The sequence below is a fragment of the Carassius auratus genome, chromosome 11 (genome assembly GCF_003368295.1).
Source record: "Carassius auratus strain Wakin chromosome 11, ASM336829v1, whole genome shotgun sequence".
NCBI lineage: Eukaryota > Metazoa > Chordata > Actinopteri > Cypriniformes > Cyprinidae > Carassius > Carassius auratus.
This window is the reverse complement of record NC_039253.1, coordinates 2,397,736-2,411,755: the sequence shown is the minus strand read 5'-3', so window position 1 is coordinate 2,411,755 and position 14,020 is coordinate 2,397,736. Positions and strand designations below refer to the sequence as shown.

At 34.4% G+C, this 14,020-nt stretch overlaps 1 protein-coding gene across 1 annotated transcript in view; it reads right to left on the bottom strand.

Annotated features, from left to right (window-relative positions):
• LOC113110555 (filamin-B-like) overlaps window positions 1–14,020 on the bottom strand; it is a 66,840-nt gene continuing 52,820 nt past the window's right edge. The window contains exons 38-45 of the mRNA XM_026274686.1: window positions 13,056–13,322; window positions 12,048–12,185; window positions 11,845–11,960; window positions 9,718–9,850; window positions 8,149–8,325; window positions 6,922–7,140; window positions 6,633–6,836; window positions 1–958 (exon numbers count right to left, since the gene is read on the bottom strand). Coding sequence (XP_026130471.1) covers window positions 771–958; window positions 6,633–6,836; window positions 6,922–7,140; window positions 8,149–8,325; window positions 9,718–9,850; window positions 11,845–11,960; window positions 12,048–12,185; window positions 13,056–13,322 — 1,442 coding nt within the window. The 3' untranslated portion in view covers window positions 1–770. The remainder of the gene's footprint in view (window positions 959–6,632; window positions 6,837–6,921; window positions 7,141–8,148; window positions 8,326–9,717; window positions 9,851–11,844; window positions 11,961–12,047; window positions 12,186–13,055; window positions 13,323–14,020) is intronic.

Sequence of the window (14,020 nt, the reverse complement as noted above, 5' to 3'; positions counted from 1 at the left end):
TTCTTGATTCCAGTCAGTTTTAATAAGCAAATGTACATCAAATCTATTCATGTTTCTCACAATAAGGCACCAATGGCTAAATACAAAATACAATTAAATGTCCCTCTTGCCCTTAAAACTCTTACAAAATACTTCACCACTGGAGTATCAAAACTAGCAGAATCAAGACCAACAAGAAAGACCTGCATAAATCTATTTCTGTGACTTATAATATTAGCGTCTTCAAAAAGCCAGAAAATCTGAATAAATGAGAAAAAAAACAGGATCTTTTGCTCTTGAGGGCTTTGCAAGTCTAACATTTTGACATGTTTTTTTTTTTTGTAAACTGTTCAATATGTAGCATTGAAACCTGTTGAAAGGAAAACAGAAGTGCTTGATTTGAAGTGATGGGTGATGCTTTGATTTCTGAAGGAAAGAATCAAACAGACACAGAAAGGTTATAATATGTGCACTAAGAGAGACAGTATGTTAGAAAGAGTCAATATCAGTAGTTAAGAGACATTCAGGTGTGAAACCCCGATCAGTTTGTTCATACACCATCTTACTCATCTTTAGATTTGCAATGCAGAACTAAAGCCACAAATAGAAGTGAAGTACAGCTCATGCATCATAACAACATGCCGTCAGTTACCATCACAATGCGTCACATTCCAGTCAAAAACCTGATCAAGTGCAAAGTTGAAGAACAACAGAATGAAGAAGCTCTTCTAGTTGTTTTTTTACAGTGTCTTTCTCTCTGTCAGGATTTGTTTCTGATTAACTGCAAGGAATTATGGGACGGTGACTTGGAAGGGGGAGCCTGGGATGTGTTCGTCTCCCCATTTGACAGCCAGAATGTAGCTGCCCCGCTCCTTTAAGACGTAGCTGACGTTGAACTGCATGTTTCCCATGTGTTTGACCAGGATCTCGTCGCAGGGCGTCAGAGGACCGTGAACCCCGACCAGCAGCATGTTCTTCCCTGGAAACACACACAAATGCACGTGAGACAACAAATGCTAAAACACAACTATGCCTGTATAAAATGTGGTTTAGGCAATACTGCCACGATAAACAGTTATGATTGTATATTTTGTGTATATAAAATGCAAAACAATACTGCCATTGTATTGGGGTTTTAAAGATAATTAGAATGCTAAAAGAAATGTTATATAAAATGTATTAAATTAATAGTAAATAACATGTTTTTAAATATATTAATATAAATAAAACAAATAATATAATAAACAATCAACCTGTTTAATATACATATAATATTTACATATATTTAATTGTAATAATATAATGAAGTACATAAATGTCTTTCTTTAATATTAAATCTTTAATATAATATTTAATATTTAATAAAATGTAAAATTATTAAAGTATATTTAATAAAATTATCTATCATGTATTCTCCAGTGTTCATAATCAATCGCGCTTTTAATAAAATAAAATATTTAATAATATTAATAAAAATATATAATTGTGAATACATATTTTATATTTATATATAATTTAAGATTAAAAATAAACATTAATAAATTGATCTATCCAACTATTGTAATTTAATTAAATGCCCATCTCTCTCATATATATATATATATATATATATATATATATATATATATATATATATATATATATCAATCAATCAATCAATCACCTTTATTTATATAGTGCTTTAAACAAAATACATTGCGCCAAAGCACTGAACAACATTCATTTGGAAAACAGTGTCTCAATAATGCAAAATGATAGTTAAAGGCAGTTCATCATTGAATTCATTGATGTCATCTCTGTTCAGTTGAAATAGTGTCTGTTTTAATTTGCAATCAAGTCAATGATATCGCTGTAGATGAAGTGACCCCAACTAAGCAAGCCAGAGGCGACAGCGGCAAGGAACCGAAACTCCATCGGTGACAGAATGGAGAAAAAAACCTTGGGAGAAACCAGGCTCAGTTGGGGGGCCAGTTCTCCTCTGACCAGACGAAACCAGTAGTTCAATTCCATACTGCAGCAAAGTCAGATTGTGCAGAAGAATCATCTGTTTCCTGTGGTCTTGTCCTGGTGCTCCTCTGAGACAAGGTCTTTACAGGGGATCTGTATCTGGGGCTCTAATTGTCCTGGTCTCCGCTGTCTTTCAGGTCAGTAGAGGTCCTTTCTAGGTGCTGATCCACCATCTGGTCTGGATACGTACTGGATCCGGGTGACTGCAGTGACCCTCTGATCTGGACACAGACTGGATCTGGTGGCCACGGTGACCTCAGAAGAAGAGAGAAACAGACAAATATTAGCGTAGATGCCATTCTTCTAATGATGTAGAAAGTACGGTGTTATGTGAAGTGTTCCGGTTCCAGTTTACCTAATTAATGCAGCCTAAAAATCCTTTAACGGATTTGGATATTAAAAGCATATTAGTATGTTATGTGTATGCCAGGTTAAAGAGATGGGTCTTTAATCTAGATTTAAACTGCAAGAGTGTGTCTGCCTCCCGAACAATGTTAGGTAGGTTATTCCAGAGTTTAGGCGCCAAATAGGAAAAGGATCTGCCGCCCGCAGTTGATTTTGATATTCTAGGTATTATCAAATTGCCTGAGTTTTGAGAACGTAGCGGACGTAGAGGAGTATAATGTAAAAGGAGCTCATTCAAATACTGAGGTGCTAAACCATTCAGGGCTTTATAAGTAATAAGCAATATTTTAAAATCTATACGATGTTTGATAGGGAGCCAGTGCAGTGTGGACAGGACCGGGCTAATATGGTCATACTTCCTGGTTCTAGTAAGAACTCTTGCTGCTGCATTTTGGACTAGCTGTAGTTTGTTTACCAAGCGTGCAGAACAACCACCCAATAAAGCATTACAGTAGTCTAACCTTGAAGTCATAAATGCATGGATTAACATTTCTGCATTTGACATTGAGAGCATAGGCCGTAATTTAGATATATTTTTGAGATGGAAAAATGCAGTTTTACAAATGCTAGAAACGTGGCTTTCTAAGGAAAGATTGCGATCAAGTAGCACGCCTAGGTTCCTAACTGATGACGAAGAATTGACAGAGCAACCATCAAGTCTTAGACAGTGTTCTAGGTTATTACAAGTAGAGTTTTTAGGCCCTATGATTAACACCTCTGTTTTTTCTGAATTTAGCAGTAAGAAATTACTCGTCATCCAATTTTTTATATCGACTATGCATTCCATTAGTTTTTCAAATTGGTGTGTTTCACCGGGCTGCGAGGAAATATAGAGCTGCGTATCATCAGCATAACAGTGAAAGCTAACACCATGTTTCCTGATGATATCTCCCAAGGGTAACATATAAAGCGTGAAGAGTAGCGGCCCTAGAACTGAGCCTTGAGGTACTCCATACTGCACTTGTGATCGATATGATACATCTTCATTCACTGCTACGAACTGATGGCGGTCATATAAGTACGATTTAAACCATGCTAATGCACTTCCACTGATGCCAACAAAGTGTTCAAGTCTATGCAAAAGAATGTTGTGGTCAATTGTGTCAAACGCAGCACTAAGATCCAATAAAACTAATAGAGAGATACACCCACGATCAGATGATAAGAGCAGATCATTTGTAACTCTAAGGAGAGCAGTTTCAGTACTATGATACGGTCTAAATCCTGACTGGAAATCCTCACATATACCATTTTTCTCTAAGAAGGAATATAATTGTGAGGATACCACCTTTTCTAGTATCTTGGACAGAAAAGGGAGATTCGAGATTGGTCTATAATTAACTAGTTCTCTGGGGTCAAGTTGTGGCTTTTTTATGAGAGGCTTAATAACAGCCAGTTTGAAGGTTTTGGGGACATATCCTAATGACAATGAGGAATTAATAATAGTCAGAAGAGGACCTATGACTTCTGGAAGCACCTCTTTTAAGAGCTTAGATGGTATAGGGTCTAACATACATGTTGTAAGTTTAGATGATTTAACAAGTTTATACAATTCTTCCTCTCCTATAGTAGAGAATGAGTGGAACTGTTCCTCAGGGGGTCTATAGTGCACTGTCTGATGCGAAACTGTAGCTGACGGCTGAATGGTTGCAATTTTATCTCTAATAGTATCGATTTTAGAAGTAAAGTAGTTCATAAAGTCATTACTGCTGTGGTGTTGGGAAATGTCAACACTTGTTGAGGCTTTATTTTTCGTTAATTTAGCCACTGTATTGAATAAATACCTGGGGTTATGTTTGTTTTCTTCTAAAAGAGAAGAAAAGTAATCAGATCTAGCAGTTTTTAATGCTTTTCGGTAGGATATGCTACTTTCCCGCCAAGCAATACGAAATACCTCTAGTTTTGTTTTCCTCCAGCTGCGCTCCATTTTTCGGGCTGCTCTCTTTAGGGTGCGAGTATGCTCATTATACCATGGTGTCAAACTGTTTTCCTTAACCTTTCTTAAGCGTAAAGGAGCAACTGTATTTAAAGTGCTAGAAAAGAGAGAGTCCATAGTTTCTGTTACATCATCAAGTTGTTCTGAGGTTTTGGATATGCTAAGGAATTCGGATACATCAGGAAGATAACTTAAAAAGCTGTCTTTTGTGGTAGAAGTGATGGTTCTTCGATACTTGTAACAAGAAGAAGAATTTACAATTTTGGCTATATGAAGTTTACACAGAACTAAATAATGATCTGAGATATCATCACTTGGCTGAATAATTTCAACACTATCAACATCAATTCCATGTGACAGTATTAAATCTAGAGTATGATTTCGACAATGAGTAGGTCCTGAAACGTGTTGTCTAACACCAATAGAGTTCAGAATGTCTATAAATGCTGATCCCAATACATCTTTTTCATTATCGACATGGATATTAAAATCACCAACTATTAAGACTTTATCTGCAGCCAGAACTAACTCGGATGTAAAATCACCAAACTCTTTAATAAAGTCTGTATGGTGCCCTGGTGGCCTGTATACAGTAGCCAGTACAAACATAACAGGGGATTTATCATTAACATTGGTTTCTCTGGATAATGTTATATGAAGCACCATTACTTCAAACGAGTTATACTTGAAGCCTGCCCTCTGAGAAATCCTGAAAACGTTATTATAAATTGAAGCAACACCTCCCCCTTTGCCTTTTAGACGCGGCTCGTGTTTATAACAATAATCTTGGGGGGTGGACTCATTTAAAATAATGTAATCATCAGGTTTTAGCCAGGTTTCTGTCAAGCAGAGCACATCTATATTATGATCAGTTATCATATTATTTACAAAAAGTGTTTTCGTAGAAATGGATCTGATATTCAATAAGCCAATCTTTATCATTTGTTTATCCATATTGCATTTGTTTTTTATTTGTTGAACCTCAATTAAATTGTTAACCTTAACTTGGTTTGGACGTTTTTTGTATTTTCTAGTTCGTGGAACAGACACAGTCTCTATAGTGTGATATCTAGGTGAAAGAGTCTCTATGTGCTGAGAATTAACTGACCTCTGTGACGGGAGGCAGCTAGCAGACGGTCGGTTTAGCCAGTCTGTCTGCTTCCTGACCTGGGCCCCAGTTAGTCAAGTATAAACACTAAGACTATTTGCCATATTTCTAGACAGAAGAGTGGCGCCACCCCAGGAGGGATGAAGACCATCTCTTTTAAACAGGTCAGGTCTGCCCCAAAAGCTCGTCCAATTGTCTATATAACCTATGTTATTCTGTGGGCACCACTTAGACATCCAGCCATTGAGTGATGACAATCTGCTATGCATCTCATCACCACGGTAAGCAGGGAGGGGACCAGAGCATATTACAGTGTCTGACATCGTGCTTGCAAGTTCACACACCTCTTTAAAGTTATTTTTAGTGATCTCCGACTGGCGAAGTCGAACATCATTAGCGCCGGCATGAATAACAATCTTACTGTATTTACGTTTAGCATTAGCCAGCACTTTTAAATTTGCCAAGATGTCAGGCGCTCGGGCTCCCGGTAAACATTTGACTATGGTGGCTGGTGTCTCTATATTCACGTTCCGTACAATAGAATCGCCAATAACTAGAGCACTTTCATCAGGTTTCTCAGTGGGTGCATCACTGAGTGGGGAGAACCTGTTTAATGTTTTGATCGGAACAGAAGAGCGGTGTTTTGACCCACGACTACGCTGCCTCACCGTCACCCAGTTGCCCTGCTGCAGGGGCTCTGCTGGAACCGGACAATGTACAGGAATCCCTGAGCTAGACGCATCCAAAGCCATATCTAGAGCCCTAACATTCTTACTGTCCTCAATTAAAGTTTGGATGCGTGTCTCTAATTCTGAAATCTTCTCTGTCAGCCTAACTGTTTCCCTGCATTTATCACATGTGAATCCCTCATCAGCGACAGAGATAGATAAACTGTACATGTGGCAAGAGGTGCAAATAACAATTGTAGGAGAAGCCATTACTCACCGTGCTTGATGAAATATTCTTACTGCGGTTGTTTGATGAACTTGTGGAAAACTGCCATCACCAAACATATATATATATATCTCTATATATGCACACACATACACACATATATATACACAGACACACACACTTCTGAATACATAAGACAGTATATAAAGTGTATTTTATTGAATGCGTATGCATTTGTTTCCTGTAATAAAGGTGTATCCGGCTCATGCTCAGTTTGTGTCCAGTAATAACCCCAGATCTCACCTGCTTTACTGCAGTCCACAGAGAAAGAGGCTTTCTGGCCCACGAAGGCCTTGCTGAGACCCGGACCTCGACTGAGAACCTTGCTGGCGTCAGAAGCGGCTCTGGGAGACGCGCTGTAGGAGTTGACACTGCTCGCCCGGGTCACCGGATCCACCGTCAGAGTGGACATCTCACTGGCGTTCGTCACGTTCACCAGCCGCGGCCCTGAACACCAGACAGTCATCACCAAACACCATCACACACAACCCAGTCCCCTCAGCTCCCATCAGTCCGGCTCGGCTCGGCTCACCTGTGACTCGGGCTTTAAACGGGCTTCCGCTGATGTGGTTGGGGCCGCCGTATTTGATAGTGATGACGTAGTTTCCAGGGGCCATTGGTGTGTAGTGCACTTTAAAGCCTTCAGGACACTCCTGACACTCCATCTTCACCTTCGACGGGCCCTCGATGGTGACGGCCAGAGATCCCGGCCCTGCTTTGGTGTTATTGATGGTAAACTCGGCCTGGTTACCTGTCAGACGAGGCATGAGGGTCAGTATGATGAGACCGTGAGAATGGAGGATGGTGGATTTGCACACATGATAAACTAGTTCATGACAGCTGTGATTTTTTTGCTTCTGTTTCCTGTCACCCTTCAGAGGAGGCATCACAAAGGCTGTTGAGAATAGCAGTGTCTTTCTTTCTTTAGCACGCAGTGAGCACAGGAGATTATTTGCATGGAAACCTAAACTACTACTGCATTTACCAGACTGCATAGAGAACAAGATAATACACTGTGTGAAGCATCCCAGCATGCAATGTGCTCGACCTGACCTCCAGTTTCAAGTATGATAAATACATCCAAAGTGATGATAAAAATATTTTAATTCATTTATTTTCTTGAAAAAAAAAAAACTAAATTCAAGTGAGCTGACAATTTTTATATTGGTTATATAGAAATAGTAATTTAGTTATAATAAAGGTGAGGTGAGTGTAATATAAACAATATAATATACATTTTTTAATGATATATAAATATATACAGTAACTTATTTCGTTATTAATAATAATGATAAAATAATGAAACATGAGGACAAATTTATAAATATTAATTTATATTATTTAATGGTACATAAAATAACATATAAACATTAATTTTGTTAATAATATAATGAATTAATTAGACTGCCAAATTTATAATAATGTTAATTATTTATTGATATATAAACATATAAAAGTTAATTTAGATAATTATCATGGTCAAATGTAGAAATATAAATAAACTTAATTTGTAATATTTAATTATAAAATTTATTTAAACAGCAATTTATTTAGAGATATATACACACACACTTTAATGAATTAAACATTCAACTTACTGAGGTCATGTGACAGTCTACAGTATTTTGCTACTGAGAAATGTTTAAAGCTACAGAATATATCCAGTATCACACCAAGTGCAGTGTGTATGTATGTGATTCTGAACGCAACATTTCCTCTGGATCAGGACAGAGAGAGTGTTTTAGTGGATGTGTGTCACCTGTGCTTCCTCTTTCCAGCCCGGGGCCGTACGCCGTGACGAGTCCAGCATCCCCGCTCTGTCCCGGCTCTCCCACACGCACCTGGAAGGGACTGCCCGGGATGTGTGTCCCGTTAAACTTCACATCGATCACGTGGATGCCATTCTCTCGAGGGATGAAACGAATCGCGTACTTGTCTGGAGAAGAGAGTAAATGAACAAGAGAGTCAAAACATGAACATGAGCACAACTACTGACAAACCACAATCAAGGATTTTAGATTTACTACAGTTACTTATATATTATATTACATTTTCAGTTTTGAAGTTTATATATTTAAATTTATATATATATATATATATATATATATGAAATTGCTATATTTACATGTATTTAATATTTGCAATACTGAACATTATAAATATATTTATATATTAAATATTTTTAATTTTGAAGTTTACGCATCTTTTTATTAATTTCATATATTTATTATTTAGGTTTATACATTTCATATTTTAACTTTATAAATTCAGTCAATACTGAAGATTGTAATTTTAATGAAAAATTATATTTAATATTTAAGTATTAAATATTTTCTATATTTAAGTTGATAAAAATGTATGTTTTTTAACATTGAACTTTAATATTTAAGTTTTTATGTAATAATCAATTTAATATTTAATTTGATGTATTTACTATTTAACATTTTTCAGTATTTTTAATTTATACATGACATATTTCCAATATTTAAATTTAATTAATTGGGACAATGCATGTTAATAGACATTAGTATGAAATACAAAAGTAAAGAAACCAGATTATAACATTGTTAATTGATAAGTTTACTCATATTTCACGTTTAATCTTATATAATTAATACTGATTTATACATTTTTTATTTAAGTTTATATGTGGAATGTTGCTATATTTACATATAAGCATTTAATACTTATAATACTGAACACTATATATAAAAGTTTATATATTCAAATTTTTAATGTTGACGTTTGTATTTTTTGTGTATTTTTTTTTCCATTTTCATTAAGTTTATATATTTATTAATTCATGGATTTAATGTTTTAATCGGTTGAATTTTATATAATTAATATTTAACTTTATAAATAGTTCATAATAATGGTTCATAAATCTGAATATTTTTAGATTCATTCAATATTTAAGTTTATATAATAAATTATTGTCTATATTCAAGTTTCCATATTTCATAATTTCCTCATTTAAGATTATATAATTAACATTTAATACAGAAGTTATTAAAGTTAATATTTAAGCTGATTTAATATATTTTCTATATTTAAATGTATGCGTTTTATATTTAAGTTTGATGTTTGAATTAAATATAATTTGGTTGTGAATCTGATTTCACTCTTTAAATTTAACATTTTGCACCTCCTCTACTTCCATAAGAGATATTTCTAAATGAAAAGCATTCTTTTATGGAGGTAAACTGGGTTGTGAATGTAGTTTCATGATTAAAACACCTATTTTAACAGGTAATGAAGTCCTTTGTTGTTTTGTTATGACAGATCTGATGTAAAGCATCATGTGCAGGGTGATGAAGAGCACTCTGACCTTGCTCTAGTTCAGACACCACACACTCCTCCAGGGCTCCGGACGGACTGTGAACTTTAGCATCCATGTGACCTCTTGCTCCGTTCAGACGCACTGCGAATGATGCCGGCTGATTCACCTTCAGACCCGACTCCTACATCAGTGAACCCACAGCTTAGAACATCTCTCACACACTCACCACTGCATTCTGGGAAGGGCTGATCATTTGCATACAATACCATTCAAAGATATGGGGTCGGTAATAAGCCTCTTCTGCTCAGCAAGGCTGCATTTATTTGATCAAATATACAGTCAAAATTGTGAAATAGTTTTCAGATTTAAAAGAAGTGTTTTGTATGTGAATATCTGTTAAAATTTAATTTATTCCAACATGTTTTGTAATCTGTTGATTACAGTTGTGCCAATTCATGCTTTGTGGAAAAAAAGTGATACATTTTGTTTTTCAGTATTCTTTGATGAATAGAATAAAATTTACTTGAAAAAAATCTTTAAACATTTTAAATATCTTTACTCACACTTTGTATCAGTTTATTCCATCCTTGCTGTAGAGAAGTGTTACTTTTTTTATCATTACTGACCCCAAAATCTTTGAACAATCTATTTCAAGTATTACCTTTTTTATGAATTAATTCGATTTTTAATTTGATATATACTGTTGTATGGTTTTTAATGTTCTAAAAGTGCACCAATTGACATAATACTAAAGTAACCATAAAATGCTTATTTGCTCACTAAAATAAATAAATTACATGCATACACACACACACACACTATATATATATACATACACACACACACACACAATATATATATATATACACTATATATATATATATATATATATACACACACACTATATATATATATATATATATATACACACTATATATATATATATATATACACACACACTATATATATATATATATATATATACACACTATATATATATATATATATATACACACACACTATATATATACACACACACTATATATATATATATATATATATATATATATATATATATATATATATATATATATATATATATATATATATATATATATATATATATATATATATATATGTATTTACATTTATGAATTTAATATTTGCAATGCTGAACATTATATATAAAAGTTTATTTATTAAAATCTTTAATGTTGAAGTTTGTATTTTTATGTTTTTGTTTTCTATTTTCATTAAGTTCATATATTTATTAAATAATAGATAGAATTTTTTTCATCGGTTGAATTTTATATAATTAATATTTAAGTTTATATAACTGCTATTTCTATAAGCTCATCAATTTAAATATTTTTAGGTTCATTAATTTAATATTTAAGTTTTTATATTAAGTTAATTATTGTCTATATTTAAGTAGAAAATAATTTGTGTCTTTAAATAAATAAATAAATAAATAAATATAATATAATATAACAAACACATTAATAAATAAATAAACAAACATACAATAAATACAAATTATGGGGTTAAAAAAAAACATTTCATTGTTCATAATCTCACCTGAACTCACTTAAGATCAGCTAAAGCGGAGAGAGAGTGACCAACATTTGTCAAGAGAGAGCATGAGAACTACAGGGTTTGCTAAACTACAGAGGATGATGGGAAAGGGTCGCTGTGGTCTTCCTCTCTCTGCTTTACCTGATCCGACCGTGAGCTTCACAAGAGAGGATTCTGTCAGAAGCCTTTAAATGAGACACGACAGAAACACCAGAACGCCACACCTGTCCGACAGCTATTCAGACCACCGCTGTTTTCAACACTCATGATGATAATCAGCATATTACAATGATTTCTGAATCAGTGACACCGAGTTATGATGCTGGAAGGTCAGCTTTGACTCACAAAAAGAGATTATACTTTCAAATATATTAATAAATAGAAAACAGCTATATTAAATTGTAATAATATTCCACACTTTAACTGTATTTTGATTCAAATAAATGCAGTCTAGGTAAGCACAAGAGGCTTCTTTCAACAAAAACTAATGCATTTTTTCTATTAAGAATGCTGTTGGATTGTTTTCTGGTGTAAAGGTTGCTAGTTTGAGAGTGAATAGCTGTGGACAGGCGTCTGTGTGGATGTTTCCTCGTGTCTCACCTGAAGACTGCTAACAGTGAGTCGCCGAGCGTCGTCTACAGGAGTGCAGACGGGCACCAGGTACGGACTTTCGGGAATGTGCTCGTCGTTGAACTTTATAGACACTTCATAGTCGCCTGCAAAGAGATTGAAGAAGGGTTTCTGGGGTGAGCTCAGCCCTTCAGAGAGAGCACAGGACAGAGAGCTCATGTGTGTGTTTGTACCGGGTTCTTGAGCTACATATGAGACGCCACATGATCCGTCCTTCCTTTCCTCGAAGGAGATTTCTGCTCGACTGGGGCCTTCGATGGCGATGGATAGACCGCCGGCGCCGGCCTCACGCGTCCACACGTTAAACTCAGCTACACGAGCACAACCAGAAACACACCGTTCACAACCACAGTCATGATACAGTGGATTCACAGGAGCCTTTACTAGAAGACATCTGAATAGATTTACAAACCTCTTTCTCCTTTTGTAAAACAGGTAAATTAAAATTGCTAATAAATTCAAAATTGAATGCCAGGACAACAAATACTTCCATAAGAATGCAATTTTATAGCATTTTTATACAGAATTTATTTTTTTATAAATCAGGCAAGCAAAAAATTCAATGTCTTTGTTTAAATGACATTTAAAGATATATTTATATATATAAATTTAGTAAATAAAGTAGATGCAATACAATGCAATTTATAGTAAAATTCAATTACAGGAACTACAACATTGTGTAGGCATTCTAACATGTATAAACTTATACAATAATTGTAATTAATGTAACCATTTTGATGGGTAAATAGATTTTTTTTGGGGGGGGGAATTAAACATTTTAAATAAATTAAAATTAGATTAAAAAAAAAAAAAAAAAAAAAGTTAAGAGATATTTTCCACTAAAATAAAATAATAAAACAATTATTACTAATTAATTAATTACAAGATAAAAATTCTTTAACACAAACTACCTTAAGTATAACATTAAGTATAATTAGCTTAAACATGATGAGTTTTAAAGATATTTCCACTTTTTCGACCAAAATGAAAATTTTATTGAAATATTAAAAGTGAAGGTTTTTATTACATTTAACATTCATATAAAATGTCAAATAAAATGAAAATAAATGAAAAGGCAGTACAAAAAAAAAAGGTGTTAAATTCTTCAAAGCATGTTAAAAAAAAGTTTTGAAAAGGGTAAAAAAAAAAAAAAAAAAAAAAAAAAAAGGGAGCGTTCATACCTGGCACTCCGGTTTCAGCCCTCTCCAGACCCGGTCCTCCGGCTCGCACCTGACCGGCTCCTCCTTCTCCCAGCGGGCCGACGGTGAACTGGAAGGGGCTTCCCGGCACGTGCTGCCCGCGGTACTTCACGCTCACCGTGTGAACACCCATCTCCTGAGGGACGAAGCGCACGCAGTAGGTGTGATCTCCCACCGCCACCATCTCAGCCGCTTCGGTGGCTCCTGACGGACTGGTGACCTGCGCAGAGACGTCCTGGAGATCGATTCCTGCGGAGAACAGAGAGCGGGAGCTGACGGAAGAGACGGAGACTTCTGCTCGTTCTCAAGGCTTTGCAAGCATCATACAGACACCTGCGCTTTCCTGCGCTCGGCTTTTATTATGTTGCTCCAAAGCTGCATGAATGACTTTACCACGCAACACAAAACTCTGAAAGCAGCGTGAACATCTGGCTAAACATCACCTTTCACGTTCAACAGAAGAAGTGTTATTTTACTATCACTGATATTCTAATAGAATTTCAGTTCTGATTTGTTTTTTCTACACTTCATTTTTTTATTAAAGTTTTAGTATTTTTTTTTTTTTGTTTGTGCATCTTTTAGAAAACAAATAATCAATGTAATGAGCAAAATTTTTTTTTACATTTTCCTTTTTTTTTTTTTTACTTTAAATAACATTGCATTAAAAATTCATTTAAATTCTGAATTCAATTTAATTTTTAATTTTCTGTTTAGTTTTTTTTTTAGAGATTTTTGTGGTTTTGTAATTTTATTAGTTTAAAGAAATGTTGTAATGAGCAAAAAAAAAAAAAAGACAACAATTTCCACCCTTTTAACTGAAAATAAAAATACATTAAGATATTACAATTTAAAATTACTTTTTTTGTAATTTTAGTAATTTTCTTTTCTTTTTTTCTTTTTTAAAACATGGTGTAACATGCAAATAATCAGGATACAAGATATTTTTC